At 41.0% G+C, this 21,020-nt stretch overlaps 1 protein-coding gene across 4 annotated transcripts in view; it reads left to right on the top strand.

Moving 5' to 3' along the window:
• Positions 1-357: 357 nt before the first annotated feature.
• The window catches only part of ARNT2 (aryl hydrocarbon receptor nuclear translocator 2), an 85,772-nt gene continuing 65,109 nt past the window's right edge, over positions 358-21,020 (top strand). Inside the window, exons 1-3 of one of the 4 annotated variants that reach the window (XM_015873076.2) lie at positions 358-582; positions 13,094-13,190; positions 16,667-16,778. In XM_015873076.2, coding sequence (XP_015728562.1) covers positions 16,669-16,778 — 110 coding nt within the window. In that variant the 5' untranslated portion in view covers positions 358-582; positions 13,094-13,190; positions 16,667-16,668. Of the gene's footprint in view, positions 583-13,093; positions 13,191-14,516; positions 14,632-16,666; positions 16,779-21,020 lie in introns of those variants that run through there. The other 3 variants (XM_015873074.2, XM_015873078.2, XM_015873077.1) reach the window with 3 other exon arrangements.

Below are 21,020 nucleotides of genomic sequence, written 5' to 3'. Positions count from 1 at the left end.
AGGTCATCTGGTCATCTGCATTGAATAGGGGATGATTTGGCACAGCTGTAATTAATAGATATATGGGAGGAGAGTGGTCTGAGTTCCTTGATTGTTTTTTCTATTCAAGAGCCTCAAGCATTGGGAGGTCAGCTTGGATATAGAAGGTTCAGCACCAGCCACAGCAGCGCCTGGGCCCCGGGTTCGAACCCCGAGGAGGGCGGCAGCCCCAGCGGCGGATCCCGGCGCGCTCACCCCGGGCTTCGTCCGCCCAGCAGCCGGGGGTCCCGCTCTGGTTCCTGCGGGTCCGATCCCAGCGCACATGTGCGGCCGCCCGGCACATGCTCACTGAGCGCGGCGCATGAGCAGAGGCAGCACGGGGCCATCGGACATCTTGGGCCGCCCCGCACCGAGCGGGGAACGCCGCCACCGCCGGGCACCGGGGCGGGAGCAGCCCGGCAGCCTCCGCTCCTCCCGCCTCCCCCGCCCCGGCTGCCGCCCCCGCCTCCCCCGCTCCGCTCAGAGCATCCCTCCTCCCCATTGCGTTTGGCTTAATTCCGCCCAGAGACAAGATGGCAACGCCGGCGGCGGTAAATCCTCCCGGTGAGTAGCGCTGCTGCCGGTTCGTCCCGTGTGTCCCGGCCCCGTCCGCCCGTCGTCCCGTGAGGCTGAGCAGCTCGGGGGGGTCCCTGCTATAAACATCGGCCCCATCCATCCATCCTGGGCTACGGGTGTCGGCACTCGGCGGTGCAGGTGGTTGTGGCTGCGTTTGCCAAAAGGTGCAATAACGGTGTTGGGTTTGTTGTTTGTTTGTTAATAACTTAAGAAGGGAAGGAACTTACTCCAGTTTTCTCTATGCTGGGGAAGGCGGTGGGTCTCTGTGCAGTGCCATAGTGGATATTGCAGTGATGCACTTTGACCAGCTCAGCGTTGGGTTGCTTGGTGTCCAGTATTAAACACAGTGGGACAGCAGAGCTTGCACTGAGCTCAGCACCAATGAGCGCTTTCATCAGTGGGACAAGTTTTATGTCTTTAATTTTCATTGTACTTCCTGGTCAGTTTCAGCTCTGATCGCAAATGGTGCGTGTGAGCGAATGCCACCTAACACTGAAATGTTGTCCTTGTAGCTTTCACCTCCAACCTGAACACGGTGACACATGCAGCTGGTGTATTTCAACCTGAGACAGTGAAGGAAGCAGGAGCAATCACAATCAGATTGAGTTTTCGTTATTGAGTTGTATGTATTAAATGAAAGTCAGTATTTAATAATGGGTAATGAAATGAGTTTTATTTAGCTTCCAGGTTGCCATGGTGGGCACGATAACAGAAATACGTGTGGACGTGGTACCAGTCAGCAAGTGGTTTGGAGTAGCTGAAGCTTGGTTTCTTCCTATCTGCTCCTGCTAAGCTGGGCACAATAACAGCCCCAGCCACGTGGAGCTCTGTGCTCAAACCACTGGGTTTGCTAAATCTGGCAGCTCTTTGGCACCAGCCTCTTTCCCCTGTTCCTGCCCACCTGCAGGCACCAGAGCTGTGGTTGTATAAGGGGTATATGTGCACCTTGAAGAGCAACCTCCGAGTGGGGCTTTGGGGTTGTTCCTCTGTGACCCAGGGAATGCTCATGTTGTGAATTTAGGGATAGGAAATAGGAGCACCTGGTGCGTTGGCAATATGTATTGCGTTCCTCAGGCTCTTTCTTCAGCATAGATTCTGGACTAGCTGTGAAGCAGTACAGAGAAGCAGAATGAAAAGCTTTGCTGAGAGGATTTGCTGCCGTTTTCTTCCTGGGCCAGATCCTCAGTTGGAGTCAGATGAAAGCAGCCCTATTAGTATTGGTGAAGCTACGCTGCCTTATGCCAGCTGACTTCCTGATCCACGATGTTAGGGGAGCACAATAGAGAGATTAACTTGTTAAGCATCTTTAATGATGATTAGAAATTACAATATGATTAAATTTTTATTAAGCAATTGTCTGGGGTTCTAATAACATTTGGTAATTTAGGCAGGACATTAACCTACAGCTACCACAATACAAATACGTGTGGCATTAGTCATATCCTAAGTAGTGGAATGGGGATTATCAGATGCAGAAAGCTGGGTGTTCTGTGCTTCTGAGCATGAAAGTCCTTCCATGTGGTACCTCCTGATGCAGTGTGCTGTTATGCACAGCAGATTTGTCCATTTTTTTCTCTGATTTTCTTGCGTGAAAGGGTTTGAGTAGCAAAAACTCAAGGAAGTTGGAGAAACTTGCAACCAATCCTTATTAGGGCTTATGGGAATTGCAGTGATAGGAATGGGATGGTGACAGAGATATGGCCACCCCTGCTAATGGGTGTTTGGTGAAGGGGCTCATCCAGTGCTGCAGTGGGACACTGCACTGATCAAAGTGAGGGGCTCTGAAGAATGATCTCCTGTGTAGCTCTTGTATGCTTGACCTTAGGAGTAGGATCTGCTTGGAAGTACTTGGTTCATTTGTCATAATTCATATGACTAACAGAACACAATACAGGTGTGTGGGAAGCTCATCTGCATTGGCACAAAGCATCAGAGTTAATTTATTTCCTCCTGAAATAAGATTGGCATATTAAGTGGTTTTTAAGAACAAAAAAAAATTGTGGGGGTGTAACAAGCATTTCATAAATTACTGCTTGCGGCAGAGAAACTTAATGCCACATCTGTTTGAAATACATGTATTTTTGGGATGCAAACTTGTCTGTTAACTGTTGTTACTTTGAGGTCAAATTCTGCTTAACTTGCAGTGAAGTAGATGATGTGGTGATTCTTGTGTTAGTTTGTTTGGGATGAAAACATGGAACTCATAATGAAAGCAATGTTTTATTTTCCGTATTTGTTGGTCTTGGGTGAAAAGTTCCTTTTTGTTCTCAGAATATCCAACTGGAATGGGAAACAGAGTGTGGTTTGTCTCCACCTGTAACTCAGGTATTCAACGCAGAGCCTGGAAGCTGTAGCATTTTACTGCAACAGTAGTAGCAGCTTTGCCCTTCATTTACTGTATAGACTATGCAATAAACTCCAAAATCAATTCTGCAGCATCCAATGTGTTCTACTGATGGTGATTATTACAGGCTTTAATGTTTCTGGGATGCAGAAAAGTAGTCTTATTTCTAGGATAATGCTAAAACAAAGATCTCAGCTCAACGCTCATTAAATAGTGGGATCCATAAACTACTGATCCTTTCCTTCTCTTATTTTCATATCTTTCCGTCAGCAGAATTTGCCCCTCTTTCATTCAAAGTGTATTGTGAGATTATAGTTCCTATTGAGTTGTACCATGAGAGTATCCTGACCTTCAGGACTGTGTGCAGAGCAGCAAGTTGTATCGAAGAAATGCAATTTCTTGATACTTCTTATCATGTACAAGATAAGAAGCATTTCATTTCGAAGTATCTCTTCTATCACAGAGTATTTATTTAAAATTTGCCTATGCAGCTTATGGTGAGCTTCAAATATTTTTTTCCAAATAGAATAATGTTTGTCCATGCCTCTTAATAAAAATGCACAACAAAACAGGCGGTGCTGATGCCTGTAATACCATATGGTTTAGCTCTTTTTTTTTTTCCTTTCCAGTATGAAAAATTGCTGTAGAGATTATGTAGGAAAGGCAAAAAGCAGCCATTTCAAAACAATCAAGGCAAATAACACCTTTGAGTTAGTGATTATTGTTATTAAGAGGACAGAAATGGGGCTGTCATTATGAAGATGAATGCAGAGATTATGCTTAAATGGCTTGTGAAGATCAGATGTGTGTGTAGTTTAGGGTAATTTTTTTAGACTTACTGCTTCATAACTGACAAATAAGAATGGGAGTGCGTTAATTCAGTGCTAACTGAAGAAAGTGTAGTGCTATTAAAACTTGCAATAGAAAATGGAAAGTGGGGGCCCTTGAGTTTAAGACCCCAGGGGGATTTAGATCTGCCTGTAGCAAGGTCTCATTGGGTGGCCAGAAGAGAGAGATTTGGAAAGCAAATATAGAGGTATGTCCTCAGCCATTCAGTAGGGCAGCTTGTGCAAAAGAAGAGATTTGTTGGCCCAAACAGGCTGTAATTCTGAAATTCCTGAAATCTTGGGTCACTATACAAACAGTTGGCACTTGTTTGTTCTTGCCAACAATGCTGCTTTTGTGCCAGTGTGAAGCGTTTCTTCTCACTCCATGTGTATCCAGCACTCTGTTTAAGGAAGAAGAGAAAGTTGTGTAAGGCCACTTTAGTACAATTTTAGCTTCTGATTCTAATTCAAAGTGGATGCATACTGTAGGCAAAGTTTAAAAATAAGGAATAATAATAATAATAAGATAATAATTCACCATCTACTACTAGAAAAACCAAAGCCATAAAGCAATTTGATCTTGGTAGGCAGGTGTCTAAATTAATCTTTGAGTACGGAGGGTGTACTTTTGGTCAATGGAATGAAAAGCATTGCCATGTTTAGTTAGCGTGTTCTTGGAAGATCTTCAGGCGTCAACTTGATATTCTTATACCTGCTTGAGTTTTCTTGCTTTTCAAGTCTGCTGTTGTCCATTGGTGAAGTAAATTCCCATGGACCGGATTTGTTCTTCATGGCTACTCCTAAGAGTCACAAAACATCATTGGGTATCAGCCAGTGTTGGCCTTGCAGATGGATGAGTTACAAGCTTCAAAACTCAAAAGCCAAGCACAGAATGCCATTTTTTTCAGAAGAGTTGTTTGAAACTTTCAGTGCTCACCATTTCTAATGGGTTTGTGCAGAACAATGGTGAAATTAATAAAGTATCTTTTGTATGTCCTGGTATTACTGTTTACATGAGTTAATGGCCATGGTCCTGAAGCGGATAATGGATCAGAAGCCTCAGCTGTAATTTCCCTTTTTGTACCCAAAGCCATCTGAACATGGAGAACTCTTTAGTTTTGTATGGTCTACATTTTGAGCAGTGTTTCTACATTTTCTTGTTAGCTGGTATTTCCATTGACCTTTCTTCCAGGTTTCTACCCTCGGTTTCCATTCTCACTTAGAACTGGCTCCTCAAAGGCTGTTGTTAAGATGTATAAGCATCCTGCAATTGTACTGCTGGTTCCCTCTAGTCTATCAACAACTTATGAGTTCAGCCTTTACAATCTATAGGTAGCATCTGAGCTCCGTAAGAAAAAGCTGTTCTTTTTCTAAGTAGCAGTTGCATTGCCTTTCACATAATGGAGCAGATATTTTAAGGTATAATCAATTGGCTCAAATTAGGACCGTCTGTTGGTTTACTGCTTCCCTACGTGTCTATATGTTGCTGTTTTGTTCAGGGACAGTTCCTAACATTAATTTTAAATGTTTGCATTTGGGGCTGCTGCTGTTTTTTCTCATCTGAATGTCAGTTGCATTTGACAAATAGAATAACAAAGTAAGCAATTTTTTTTTTCTCTAATCAACGAAAAATGGTGTTGAATTGCTTAATTACTGGCTTTTCGAGTGTACAGATGGGAAGGCTTTTCAGGTAAGTTGCTGGTACAAAATGCCTGAAATGGGTAGTAATTAACAACTGGCTCTTCATTGGTATGTTAATTATGCTGCCATTTGTCCTGGTGCCTGTCCTTGCGTCCTCTTCCTGGCAAACACAGAATGTATCAGAACAGTTTGACTCTCAGATGTATGCAAATATTTTATGGGAAGCTACGTGCCAGTAAATCACTGAGGTGCGAAGAACAAAAACACTGCAGGACTGTATTCCTCAGAGGTAAAAGCAAAATGGATGGGCCTGATGTTCAAAATGTTCTCCATTACGTTTCCAGTAATAATCCAGAACTCAGTTCTTATGCTGTATGTGCTCTGTGCTTTCTGTAATGAGTGGTGATTTGACCAGAAGAAAACAGGGCTGCCTAATGAAAACTTCCCTCTATTGTTAATGGGATTTTCAGCAGCCTTTGCAATGTGATGGCCAGACATTGGAGGTATCTAAAGGTTTTTGTGTTCCCGAGATAAATATTCTTTTGCTAATTTGTCTTGTGGGTGTTTTCATATAAAAAAGGGTGACGTTTAATTTGCTGGGCAGTCAGCTTTGTGGGAATAGGAATTGCTGCATTGAACATTTGGAGTGTGCATTTACATTGTTGAATTTAAAGTAAATGAGCCATCGCTAGGAAAAATACAGGAGCATTTTCAAGCTCTTTTATAAAGACTGGAAAACAAGAATGCTTTCTGAATATATGGGTACAGTCAAAAGGTGGACTGCAAGTCCAAATAATTACTCTTCATCCTGCATTGACTATGAGGCACAGCTTGGATGGAAGAGGTCTGACTGTGTCCACCTCCACTGTACCAGTGCCCAGTGTAGGGCTGGGTTTGGCTATGTCTGACAATAACCATTAGCATTTGAGGTACTGAGGGCAGGTTACCCTCTCAGTCATCGTGGTGGTGATTTCCTACCTAGAAAGCAGTGGGCTGTAGCATTAAAAATGAATATAGTAGTCTCCAGAAGTCTCCTGTTAAAGAATAAAATTGCAGCAGAGATTTTTCTTCCGTCGTTGTAGCTGATGGCATTGTAAGTTATGTAGTTTTATAGCAGTCTTTTGTTGTTCTTGTAGGTTAGTCAAGCTTGAGAGCTGGTTCTTGAATGAGAGCAGTTTTTGCTTTTATTTTTTCTAAATGAGATGGAGTGGTTTTGTACTCGCTGTGAAGCTGCGCTCTCTGAGATGTAGTAGTAGATTAAATATGTTTCGTTGGCCTTTAGCTCAACAAACGAGCAAACATCAGAAAAAGTGCTTGCTGACTCCAGACTTAATTCTTACTCTTTTTTCTCTGTCCTGCTACATCCACTTCAGCCCTTTAGTTCTGAACTGGGAATGGAACTGAGGCTTAGGATTTTAACATCATAGTGAAAGGTGCCAATCTGAATTCCTTTTACAATGTTCCTGTGGCCCTGAGATAAACATTCAAGCCATCATATACTCTAAACATACAAAGTTGCTTTCTCCAAAGTTTTTCTTGTTAATTTGTATTTCTCACTTCGGTTTCCATTCATGTTTTAAAGTAGGAGGCCACGTAAATATACCGAGGCAGCTTTTGAGGTTAGGCAGCTGTAGGTTGACACTGTAAAAGGAAACCTTAATTCTGTGGTACAGTAATCCAATTAGAAGTAGATAGGTGGTTTTACTGTTGGCATTTTGGTTGGATAGAATCAGTTGGAGATCTGTGGGTGGGAAGAAGATTTACATGAAGTTCATGCTGAATTATGTTTTGCTTGAGGAAAACTATTCATTACTTGCAGAGCTGGCATGTGCTTTTTTTAATTCCTTCTCCTAAGTGTTATCTGATGGCTGCGATGAAAAGGTTGATATATCACTGAGGAATTGGTTCTGCCTCATCTATTGATGACGTGCAAAACCTCTCCTGCCTTTGGCCTAATACAACAAGATACATGAAGAACACCAGACCTTGCCTTACCCTGGGAGGGCCATGCCTATGGGAAGTGCTTTGGGATGTGCAGGGTGATGGCCCCGTCTTGGGATGGGATGCTTGGAGGTCAGTAACATCTCAATGTTAGACTCTGCATCTCCACCTGTACCCCCTGATGGGATTGTTTTTTCAAGATGGTCTTCAGGACAAAATGTTCTTTCATCCTTGTTCAATTTAAATGTCTGTGGTGATTATGAATAAGAATTTCAAAGGCCAATAAATTCTTACCGTGCAGGGAAGTTCTTGGCTGTTAGAAACTGCCTGCATTTTTCAGTTTTATTGCTGGCTGGCTGCCTCCTGTCTGAGAGCTGACTGAGAGAAGGCAGACATGTCTGCAAGCTCTAGGCAGGGGTCAGGTCTACTCCAGCTTTCCTGCTTAGCCTCCGATAAGTCCTTTGACATCCCTGTGCCTGCTAATAGCCATCTGAATTCTTCCTGTTATCCTGGGTACCGTTTGCCTGTCCTGCTTATAGGACCGTGCATTCTGGGGTGCTTTCTTCATTGCATTACAAGATCATTATGAAATAATGTATTAGTGTAAGAGGGTGGAGTGCCCATCCTGCATCAAGTTTTTCCCCTGTAGTTATGCACTAATTGATAATGTTTTAATAACAGACTTTTACTGCAACCACGTTCATGTTGGTCAAGCAAAGAATTTATCTCCTTTTGGGAAGAAAGGAGGTAAAAAGCCATTTGTGTGCATGTTTATATGTATGTATATAAGTGTGTGTATGTTTTGCTCCTTGGAAATGGCAGATATTATATATTTTAAGCACATAAATAATTATTAACTGGTGTTTTTAGTATATTGTGGGTATGGTGTTGGGATAATTTTTCTGTAGTGTCTTAGAAAATTAAAGACATGAGCATTGACGTACAAGCATAGACATGACATTGCTAAACTACCAGTGATCCACCTGACCGTACAATCTTAATATAGGCTGTACAGTTTATTTCTTGCTCTCTTAACTGATGATCGCTTAGTCTGCCTTTGAAAATGTATTGGTTTGTTCCCAGCCAGATATAATTTCAGTTAAGACTGAGAGAAAAATATTGATTGGCTCATGAGCGCAAAGATATAAAACCATGTGAAAAAGGCAGTTTCACTGTGAAAATTATGCGTCATTTTTCAGGTGTTCGGTGTTTGCTTGGGAGCTGAATTTAAAACACAGGAAAATGCATTATAGAGGGGCATGTGGTTAGTAGGTTAACTTATCATAGTCTTTAAATCAAGTTAATGAGCTCTCTCTGGAAGTAAATATGCTTTCAGAAATCATGATTCTTCCTGGCATTGCAGCGTAATGATAAGCTGTTTGAGGTGGGTTTTTCTTTTGGTGGAAGCACTGGGCTGTTAGCAGTTGTTTGCTTTCTTCCGTAGAGCTCCTCTTGCAGTTGGAACGTGACTGCCAAGTTTGGCATGCAGAGTAATTGTATATGTCCTTTGTACTTGTCTGTGCTGCTCTTCTGTCAGCAAATATGGAAGTTAAAATTTAGTTTGGTCAATATTTGTAGACAAATACTCAGCTTGTTTTTTGACAAACATCCAGTTTGTTTGTACTGAGACTTTTTTTCTTTCCAGTGTCATTCTTCAGTTCCGTGTTTGATGTATCCACAGAACTGTCTGTATGCTTTTGGGAGCAAGTGGCGTGTAATGGATGTCAAATCATGTTTAATATAAATAAGAGGACATGGGGGGGGAGGGAGGGGGGAGTTTTATTGTTATATATTTTCATTTGTATTGTATTTTGTAATGGTGAAAAGCAATAAGGCCACAGCCTTCAGAGCTGGTTGCTTCCCAAAGCAGAGCTAATGTGACTGAAGCAAAGTATAAGGTTCAGTATTATGAAAGCTGTTCTTTGTGAAGAAGTTAAGCAGATACAAGTGTTCCAAAAGTTATGACAAATTCTTGGTGTGTGGTAAAAGTAAATGGACACTAAGGAATCTTAAGCAGCCAAACGTAGCAGCGTTTTGTATTGACTACATGCCTATCAAGATTGCCCTTATGCCATATTGTCGGTGTGTTCTATCTGGAGCATGTGTGGGAATGAAAAATTACAGAATATAAAACAAAAATTGCAAACACAGCTACTCTTGAGTTTCCCAAAGCCTGTGGGCTTGTATTGTTTTTGGTTTCTTTTGTTGTTGCTGTTTGCGGACGTGAAAGATATAATGCTTGAAATTGCCTAAAAGGCAGAATGTTCTAAACAGTGTAATTAACGATCCTGGGGCAGTGAAGAGCAGGAAAATCATTAAGACCCTTATTTGTAATTTACTTGACATTTCTCTTTTATGGAACTAATCTTCAAAGACAAGAGTAGCTGCTGCTGCAGGTTGGTATGTCAGAGAATGGAAGATTCAGATGTTCTCAAGGCTGTCCTCTGCTGTCTCCTTCTGTTTCTAGATGGAAAAAGATAGGAGGCGATAAACAGAAAATCTCACTTTAATAGAATTATAGAATAGTTTGGGTTGGAAGGGATCTTTAACATTTTTACCTATTGGAGGTTTAGTAAGGAGTAAAATAAATTTAATATTTTAATATGCCGGGTTCAGGCTGTGTTTTTATAATGGAGTTTGCTTCAAGAAGGCAAGCAATGCCTTAGAAATTGTGAGGAAGAGGAGGAATGGGAAGCCACACTATTCTTAGTTGTGATGCAGTGGTGTTCCTTTTAAAGTATTTCACATGAATGTTCTTCTTCTTGCTAATAAACTGGGATGTGGAAATACCTGGAAGACCAATTAATTATCGTAACATCAAATAAGCATCGTTTGCTTGTTGATCAAGCAGAACTGAAGTCATTAGTGCTATCAATAAAATATTGTTTAATGAAAACAAGAGAATTCTGATTACCCAACAGTGCCCAAGGACACTGTAAATATACTGATAATTAAGTGCTTGCTAACACGAGTTGTTGTTCTGAATAAAATGTAGAATTAACATACCCTTTTGAGTCACACATCAGAAAAATCTTTGTAATAAATAATAAAGGCATTTGAAGGACACGAGTAACTAATATGGAGTAATTTAAATCAGAGTGGGCTACATTTTAGTTTTTTAGTTGGACTGTGTTGTTCCGAGGCTTTCCACACTTATCACACTGGGTGATTGTGCAGGCTGGGCTGCATCCCAAAGGCCTCAATACCTAAAGGTCTTGTCAAAGTTCTTTCAGCTTCAATCAAAAGTTGTAGGCATAAATACTGCCTTGATTGCTCAAGAAATTGGACAGCTGACTTTTACTGCAGATAATTTAATAGATGAATCAAAAAAGATGAATTTAATAGAGGAATCAAGTAAAGTTGACTCTGAAATCGCACAAAATGGATTTCCTTGAAATTCTGTTTTCTCGCCTATACCATTATATTTGTTTGAGTGGTAATTTCAAAACCGTTTCTTCAAACTGAAGTTGAGCTTTTACATGAATTAAATTGATTTGAGTTCAAATTCTAAACCAACTAATGCTGGAAGACAAATGGCTGGATAGGCAGTAAGAAGCCAGTCTTTCTATTAGGAGAGAATTAGTTTTTAAGTAATCTGAAGCTGATTGAATAAAAATGAAGTCTCAGATGATAACATAGTAACTGCTCAATAGTTTACCTCTGCATGCCTTGTTATTGTTATTTATTTCTCATAAAGCCATTGCGTAGGAATTCAGTGAAGTACATTGTCTACATATAACCTTCTGACTTCTTACCAAGCCCTTTTAACTGAATAGTGGGATCTTCTGGGGCAGCACCGTGTGCAGGTGTTTGCTAATTCAGTGTGGTTTTGCCATCAGCTTCTCTTGCAGCTTCCACTTCACCTCCTGGTGTTTCATCGGTTGAAATACAGCAAGTATTTTGTTTGAAAAAGGAGAAAAAAATGTATGTGAATTTCTAATGGAGAGCCAACCAAAACAAGCAACGCGAAACACACTTGTTAAACGATGAATTAATGGACTGAGCGTGATCTATCTCAGATAAAACTGAAGGGAAGTCATAGCACTTAATTATTTTTTCATCTTGTTTGTTTGCCCAGGCTGGGTGTATGCTTCATCAGTGACTGGGATTTCACTAACGGGTTGGCTTTGGCTGCTTTGCTACACAAGATGAGCCATAGGTTGTATTTGCTATGTCTGACACAGTAAGGAAAAATCCCAGAAAATAACTTTGAACGTTACCTTCTGTTTCGTGCATACAACTTATAACTGTGCGGTTATTTTTGGCAAATACCAAATGTCAGAGAAGGAGGGAGGATCACCATTCATTTTAAATTGAAGTGATGCGTTGTGTGGGAGGCCTAATTTTTTTGTAACGCAGAATCGTTTAATTAGCACTTCTGCCATGTGTCACTAACATCAACTGAAATAATATCAATAAAACTGGGGCAGATTAAGGCAGAATAAAGCGATGAATTGTTTTATTGGTGCATGATTGTTTAGGTAGCGGCCTAAGACCAGTGAGAGTCAGATTCAAACAGCGTGAATGATACTATGGCTGTTGACTGCAGTTGTACTGTGACCCGTCAAGCAAGCTGAGCTTCTGCCTCTTCTGTTTTAATAAGTCTTGAATTCCATCAGCCTCTTTTAATTTATTGGGGGGTGGGTGGGAAGGTGTGGAAGTTTACCAGGATTTGTCAGCAAGGTTGGATTTGCTGGAGCATGAGGAATAGTTCATCTAAGCCGGATATTGGACAAGGGATAACAAGGAATTATGAGTGAGAAATCGAAAAACAGATAGGGGAAAATATGTGAGAAAATACATGGGAATATGTGAGAAGGTGAATTGGTGTCTTGCAGTTTGTCAGGAAGGTGGGAGGAATGAAGAAGGTACCCGTCCCCTCTTCCCCCAAACTAGATGAGTGCTTAAAGGAGGAATTCCCCTGAAGCAGAGCCAAATGTTACTGGTCATGGTCTACTTTTATTTTTCTTGTCTGCATCTTGCCTCCTTTTGCACATCCTCATGGTGCTGGACTGCAAGGTGTGCAGAAGGGGTCCTTTGTACAGAGAGGTCAGGGCTTCCCCAGTGAGTCCCTATGGGCACAGCAACCAAGTGCAGAGGCACCACAAACAATTTCAGCCCTGTGGCTTTACCTGCTTCTCCCCCAGTCTACTGGTGGGACATATTAGATGTCTGATAGAATTGCTGCATTGCCCTGATAGCTGTTAATGTCTTTTTTGGGGTCATGGCAAAGATGGTGGTCTTTGATCATTAGTTGGGGCATCTGTTGTATGGTTTCTGACCATCTCTGCTGATCAGCTGGTCCCCCAAAATGATTGGTTTAACTGCATCATTTTTCCCGTTAGTATTCATGTGTGATGCAGAAGGATGAGAAATCTCTGATTTAAAACCTTTAAAAAGGAACGTTTCTTTGATAACAACTCACTGTACCCTAATTTTTCCTCAAGATTCTGAGGGGGCCTCTCCCTCCCCCCCCCCCCCCCCCAAAATACAGAGCATCTCACTAGAGGGAAAATTGTTAAATTAAGCAAAATGTATATGTTAATCCTAAAAGCTCTCCCTATGTAAGTAACTGGTTCCAGAACCTAAATGGTTAAAGTAGAAAATGTTAGTAATTTTGCTGCAAATAAATTGATCAGTATGCAAGACGGTTGTCACTGGCTGAATCATGGTCCACAGTTAAGGTAAACAGATCTGTGATGACATTTTCTGAGCAGAATACCAATGCTGCTACATTTCTTCCCAGAGGTTTCTGACACTTCTTATATGCGGATAAAATCCGTCTCCAAGAAGGTGTTGCTCGCAGGAAAGAAAGAACATCTTTGAAAGAGTCTTCTCTAAAGGTGGGATTTATTGTATTTCCTGATTTATTTGCTGTGAGAATTGTGTTAAGGAACATAGAAGGGGATGTTTTTGCTTTCCTGCTTACTCTCTCAGTGCAGCAGATCTTTTTGATTTGGAATCTATTTTAAGTCACTGGCAGTGAAATGCAATAAAACAGTATTTAGCAGAGTTATCGAGAGGAATGTAAATACTGTAATCTTTATGGTCTCTGAAAGAGATCTCTCATTTTATAATCTCTGTGGTTAGCATGCGAATGTGATGACTAAATATACAGTTAGGTTTTAGCATAGGTGTTTCTGTGAGGTTTTTTTTTGGCTGTGTGATGGCTTCATGTGTTCATTGCCATATTCTAAAGAGATACGATTTGGTTTATTCTGGAATGTCTCTCTGCTAGGCAGAAATCTCCCTCTGCAATTGAATGCAATCAGAACCTCTTTGCTGACATGCAGTGAACTCCTGAATGACTTCAGAGTATGGAAAATACAGTATCCGAAGAAGGTTTTGAAATCTGTTCTCTCAGAACATATAAAATGTCTGTGGATGTTGCTATTGAGGGGAGAGGGTACATGCACAATTCTGTATTTAGCCTTAGATCTATGTTTCTTTTGTGGTAATTGATGTCTCTGTCATTCTATGGATTAGCAGGTGGAAATCTGTTACGTTTATGTTTATATAAGTAGAATCTCATCAGTTTAATCAGGTACCAATATCTGCCTTTAATCCTGTTTATTACACTAAATACCGGAGGATAGAAGAACCCTGTGAGGAGCAGAGCATGCTCAGTGCTATCTGACATGTCAGAGCAATCTGGAGCTGGTCCTTAAAGTTAATATCAGACATCCCAAGTCTGCTGAAGTGGGTAGCAGCTCCTTTAGGCTGGGAACTTGAAGTTTGGCTTGAAGAGCCTTGATTTGATAATCTCAAACTTGAGAGGAAGGTCCAGACGGACCCAGCTGTTATCCCCTCCAGTGCTGTTCATCGTTGAGGTTTGCACTGAGCCACTTCTCGCCTTTTGCTATGTGAGGTGTGTGCTAATTGCTACAGCTCGGTCTCTATGACAGTTTGGGATGAGCTTGGAGTTTCTTGGTGCTATATTTTATCTGCTTATTTTTAACGTACGCTTTCCTTTTTTTGTTTCCCAAGAAAAAAAATAAATAAATCCATAAATAATTTTGGAGTGGCAAATGTGCAGCACTGGAGAAAAGTGTGATATCAAGGCTTGACGTGTTCAGCAGTGTATTTATCTCTGGAGGGAAAGAGAAGGACTAATGCTGCTTTTACAGCGCATGCTGATGCTGCCTCTAGGTTAGCATGGCTCCTCAAGTCTCTGCAGGGTGGATGTGAGGAGTAGAGCCAGGTACCGGGTAGGGCAGTAATGAAGTGAGGCCTTGTAGGTTGTCTGCTCTGTAGCTGGAATAATATCCACTGAAGTGTGTTCCGGTGAGTTCTATTTTAATAGCATTTCTGTGTTCTTTGGCAGAGCTGTAGATCACTTTCTAACTTTGACATGAAATACTGTGTATATTTCTCAGTGGAAAAGCAATGTTCGTTCAAGTCTAAGAGACATCTTTTAGATGATTTTTTTAGAGTATTGCTGTGACAGTTACTGATGATTTTTCTTGAACATTCAGTGTGATATTATTTTACATTCTCGTTTTAGTTTTGGGTACAGTAGACACTGTTTTATTACTGTTGGCAGGAGGAAGGTCCACTTGAGAAGGTCCAATCTCAGAAAGAGAACAGCTTGTTTCCTAATGTCCATTGCTGCTGAAGCAATTATGTGGGCATCAGAATCAACATCTATGTGGACTTGGGCCTGGGACATAATCCTTTTATTGATTTATCTAGTTGTTTATTGATGTGATTATTGTTTATCCTGCATAGAACCTGGTTCTGCAATGCTGGGTCAATCACCTGCCTGAGTAATCAGGGACCTGTGGATAGAGGTTTACTCATCCTAATCTGGATGCGTATGCATAGGATGGTGCTTCCTTTCTATTTTATTGCTTAACGAAGTTACCTTCAACAATATCTCTTACTTCTAGAACTCTAAGAGGAGACAAATCCTGCCTTACTCTTGGTTTGCCGTCAGTTTTGTTTTATGCTTAAGGAAAATGAAGGTACAAGAATTTCTCATCCCAATTACAAATACAGGATTAGTTTCACTCTTAAAATGCCATTCAGTTGATTCTTCTTGGTGATTGATGCCGAAATGTGGTTCTAAGTGACAGGGACACTTTGCAGGTAGATTTATGGCATTTTTACCATCTGTTTTAACAAATGAGTCAGCAGAGTGTTTCAAAACGACCTTCGATTGTATTCGTGAAATGTGAGTTTGAATGCTTCAAGTGAATTATCGACATTAAAATGCTACGGTACTTCTTACCTGAAAATAGTTTGACCAGTTGTTTAGATGCTCATTCTTTCATTTATATGGAAATATGTTAATGTACGTTAATGCAGTGTTTCCATGTACCAGAAGCCTTAGAGACAGCAGGGCTCTGTGGTATGGTAATGTAAGCAGAGGTCTCTTTGTCCTTGCATGCTTTTTTGAATAACATTGGATGGGTATTTTGCTGTTGTTTTTTTGTTTCAAAAGGAGTTAATAAAAGTAAATGCACCAGAAGAAATTCATGAAATCACTGAACAGATGAAATGTTATTATTTGAAATGCATAATGCTGCATAATGGATTTATATATATAATGTGTGGCAGAAATGAAGTGCTCTCCAAACATAATGAAAGAAACATGGATTCCTGCTTCCATAATTGAAGTTCTGTTGTACTTATCTGTTGGGAAGAATGGCAGGATTTTTGAGCAGCTTTGCTTTCCATTAGCAGATATATTTATCTGTAGCTCTGGGTGCCCAGCCAAGTTTGGGTTTTTTTGTTAAATCAAGTTGGAAGGAAGATGCATTTTCCTTCATGATAATTAAATGTTGTGACTGTAGATTTTTACCTTCAAAATGAGTGTAGTTTATCTGCGTTTAAAAAGTTTTAATTGCTGGCATGCTTTGCAAGAGTTGCACAGAGATAAAATGTGCTTAATCCATGGAACAAGAGAAAAGGATATAAATACGTTATAGTCCATTTATCTTTTTTAAACTGTAATGTGCTGTTACTAATAGGTTGTAAAAATACTCGCTATTAGTGGTCTGATGGTGTCAGGTGTGCTGTTGTTATTTCTCAGGTCAAAGATTTGATGTTGAGGATCTCATTAAGTTGGGGTTGTATCATGGAGTCATAGAGTGGCTTGGGTTGACCTCAGAGATCATCTGGTTCCAAACCCCAGCGGTGTACAGGGCTGCCAACCACAATATCTGGCACTGGATCAGGCTGCCCATCTCCCAGTGGGAGAGCATTTCTTTCTTTTAGAGGAGAAAAGCTTTTCTCCACTTTTATCACCTCCGTTGTCTCCTTGGGGGTGGTGGATTAAATGTTTTTCTCTCTCTCTTTCCCTGCTTCTGTCTTACAGAAATGGCATCCGATATTCCTGGCTCTGTGGCCTTGCCGGTGGCACCGATGGCGAGCGGACAAGTGAGAATGGCAGGATCCATGCCTTCCAGAGGGGGAAAGCGACGCTCTGGGTAAGGCATATCTTCAGGTCTGAAACTGGGAATATCCATCTGTGTGCATGTTTGTTATGTAATGTTGGTGTAGGTAACTATCTTAGGGCATTAGTCACTGGTGTTCTGTTTTTCTCTTCAACGTATCTGCTCTTCCTGCAAGATCAAACTTGCTGATAAGGGCATTGTTTGTTGTTTTGCACACTTCAAAAGATTTTCGGATTTGGCAAAGCATCCAGAAGCAGAATTTGGATCCTGTGGCTGTTTTTCATGTAACGATCGCACGTTGCCTACGTCTGTTTAATCTCAAAAAGAATTCATCATGTGAATAAAGGTAGCGGGATTTGTTCTTGCTTGTGCATGCTGACTTAATCCAGCTTCATCTGAAAGCTGGACCTGGAATATCTAAAATAAATGCTTTCTGTTGAGAATGATTTCTTTATAGATCCAGGTACGTGGAAAGCTTAAGCAGCCTCTCTGTTCGATGTTTGTGGTCTGTGACATTCTGAGCCTCAATGAAACTGCAGCAGAGTCTCTCCAGCTTGGGGAGAAGGTGCCTAAATCAAGTTGAGCTCCTCACATAGATGAGTGTCCTGCTAAAGGAAAAGATCTGCTTTTTCCAAACATAAAAGTTGATGTGACATAACCAATAGCTTTTCCACATCAGGTTGTTCTGTGGCAACTCATAGAGTCATAGTAATCCATATTAGGAGAAAGGTATCTGAAGAGCTTCCTTTGGACGGGGCAGTTGTTCCCCTTTGAGGGTGGTTCCATATGCTGAGCCAGTCGTGTAAGATTGCTTGGAAAAATGACCTGAAAGCTGTTTTTGTCAGACATTGCATTTATAATTGGGGAACATTTTAGTGACAAAGCCTGTTCAAACATGCCCTCAGAAGAAGAAATAGAGCATTAACAACTTTTCATTGCTACATAGCATGTATAACCTCTTGTGCTTTTGAGTTGATCTCTTTCTTTTTGATCATAAGCCACAACATGTACGTACACCGGTTTGCAAACTGTGGTTGCCAAGGATTGGTGCTGCTGACTGTGAAATCTTCTGATGATGCTAGGTACTGATTTGATAATTAATTGAAGGCTGTACTTTAAACACTGCATTTTAAATACCATCAATCTATTTGCAAGGAAGGGGAGTGAGGGAGGATGGGAGAGACATAAAATCAAATGACTTGAAAGGTATTTAATATGCAAATTCGGTGAATAAGATAGTATAGATTTGCAGCTACATCCAGTCTGTGCTGTTTCATCTGTGTGCCGTGGCTCTAAACCAGCAGCAGCCCTTTTTCAAGCCTGAGCCAAGGGTGCATTTTCTTTCCTTTGCTGTGCAGTATTCAGGCCTGGAGGGAAAGAATGCCTGCTGTGTCTGGTGCCTTGTAGCGTCTCTTTGAACGAAGTTGCAGCTAACACTTGGTCCTTTCATTACTGCCCTGGTGGTACATCTTTGTGCACCTAAATCCTTGGGCATTTTAGAAACGAGTGCTTTGTGTCGGGCATAAAGGAATATAGCTCTGAACTCAGGCGTCTTTTCTAGCTTCGGTTATCTCTGAAAATTGTTTCTTTTCTCATAATTGCTGAGGCAAGCTGGCAGAATAATTGCTGCATGGACTTGAATGTAGATCAGTTTGAGCTCATTGGCTACCCAGGAGGTGTTTCTGCGGTGCAGCCATTCAGCTTCATTGACAGCTCGGAAAAATATTTTTCCTTTCTACAGATTATACCGAGTGCTTCATAGAAAAAAAGTGAGAGCCTAGTAGTGTGTAAGGTAAAATGTCGCTGTGATCAATAACTTCCTCACATAAGGTAGTTTTCCTTTAGGCTTTGCTGTAATGGAGGGCTGGGGGCTTGTTTTTTTACAGTCTCATCGGTTCTGTTCCATTCCATCACACACTCCTGTCTTTTCTTTAATGCAGAACTGGGAGATATGAGCAGGTCTCCCCCCAACCCCATACTGTGGGAGGGGCTGCAGTGCAGGCCCCATACACAGCTCAGCACCACCCCCAGCTCTCCTCTCTGCCCCTTCTCATGCTGAACACACTCAGCATTGCTTGGGAAATATATTTTAATACGTACCTCATACATCAGCATCAGTTCCTTTCAGACTGATGTAAACGGTGTGAAAAAGGAAAACGGGATTGATACTCTTCAAAACAATAAGAGTGCAGTGCAGCTCTTTGTTTAAAGCCTCTTTTTAATGGGAATTTTAAATGAATATAAGATACTCTTTCAGTACCTTCTGAAATGATATCATTCCTCTTCTTTGAGGCTGCTAATGTGCAGTATATTCTATCTGAACAGAAGATTTTATATGCCCAGGTAGGGGACTTTGTTGGAATATTATTATGGTGTGTTTTGCTGTGTTCAGCTAAAGGTTGCAGCCGATTCCGTATCTTTCACTTTGCCTTACTATAAAGCAGATGCAGTGATTCAGTTTAGGAGCTGAAATCACTGGATTTAAACCTAAGGTTTATTTCATGTTGAACACCCAAATTTGTTAACAGAAATGGGACAGGGCACACCTCCAGTTTTACAAACATTGACATTTTTATGAACTTGGTGTGGCGACAGAGAAATTCACTTCCCAGCACTCAGCTGAAGTATTTCATTGGAAGCCAAGAAAACACCAAGGCGTATGATCCTAGTGCATTGGAGCGGAAGAAAGAGGGATTACAAAATGAATGCATTCCAGTTGAATCTGAGGAAGGGTCCTGGCGTAGCACAGGGCATGTGACCGGCCGCTGGGGGTCGGTGTTGTTCTGCACAACGCTACTGTGAGGTCACAGCCAAGGGAAGTGATTTACAGGCTGGATTTGGTGATAATTGGGTGAGCAAAAATGCAATTTCTTGTGAAAATGATGATTGCATCAAACTTAACCAAATTAAAGATGTATTTCTTCTTAAGACTCCTTTGGGAAAATGGTTTTCTCTCTGTTTCCTCTAGCAATGAATAACCACTATTGCCATCTGGAAAATATTACTCTGCCTTTTCTCGTACCGTTTCCAATTCCTTTACATATTTGCTGCTTGTGTCCTGATTGAACGTAGGTTGCTGTGAGTCAGATGCATCTATAATAGACCAGTCTGTCTTTGGTATCGAAATAAGGAAGCAAGGCTGTACTGTCTAGCAGCAGCACATACTGCTGTAAGTTCATTTAATTATGGAGAGTTCTTACACCGTTGTTCCCACACTCTGAGCATGCAAATATTAATTTTTAATTTGAAACGTCTTCTTAATATTGAGATAAATATCATTGCTGCTTTGCAGGGTTTTGCCTCTCGTATGGCATACCTATTGTTCATGTAAAGTGGTAGAGATGTTGAATTGGTGATTATATCAGATTTATTATATTGAAATGTGAGAAAACATGGAATGTGACGAAACCCAACCAAACCCTTCATAAAACAAAGCTATGATTTCCCATGTACGTGAATCACTTTTAAGTGGCTGCTCAAGCCTCCGTCACACTAACATACTTCCTCATTAAGATTAATACACCAATACAATAATTGTATCTGAAAATTTCACGTTGGCTTGATTCTTAGTCTGATGTAATGCCAAAGTCACCTCTGTTATTAATGGGATATCTGTTTGTCTGCCTCTTAGAGGTGTAAAATGCTTGGAAACGTTACTATTTTTACAGAATTGGTAGCAACTTAACATCAACAGGAAGGAGAGAATCATGCTGCCTGACATAGAGTAATATAGTTGGCTAATTTAGGAGGTTAATCTGCCCAGTCTCACTGTGTTATAAGCAAGAAAAGGTTCCTGCTTTTTGTGGCTCCCCAGAGCAGCCCAGCTGGATGGCTGGGATTTGGCCCAAGGAACAGCTCGTCTCTTCTGTTGACTTAAGGAGGTCTTGGATCTGAAGCAGGTAAGTTAGGTAGGAACACAGGTCACTTCAGTGTGGCCTGGATGAGGAGTACTGCAATGTAATCACCGTCTGCATGCAGGCTCGTAATTCATGTGAAATGACTGGCAGTATAGCACAGGGCTAAACAATGTACCACAGTTAAATCAGTAGAGACAAAGTACGTGATCTTCTCAGCAGAGAGGCTGGGAGTTTGTTCTGCTCTACCTCTGATATAATCATCTTTAGAATGGGGCAAAACCAGCCTGCATCTGCAGAGCTTTTATATTCTTTAGGCAGAATTTTAGTTCTCTTGCACAGAGTCAGTACAGACTTTTGTTGGCTTCTGTCAGGCCTAAGAAAAAGTTCTTATGAGCACTACACAGGAGCTGCGCTTGTC

The sequence above is a fragment of the Coturnix japonica genome, chromosome 10 (genome assembly GCF_001577835.2).
Source record: "Coturnix japonica isolate 7356 chromosome 10, Coturnix japonica 2.1, whole genome shotgun sequence".
Classification (NCBI taxonomy): domain Eukaryota; kingdom Metazoa; phylum Chordata; class Aves; order Galliformes; family Phasianidae; genus Coturnix; species Coturnix japonica.
The sequence above is the reverse complement of the archived record's forward strand: the minus strand, read 5'-3'. Positions and strand labels throughout refer to the sequence as shown.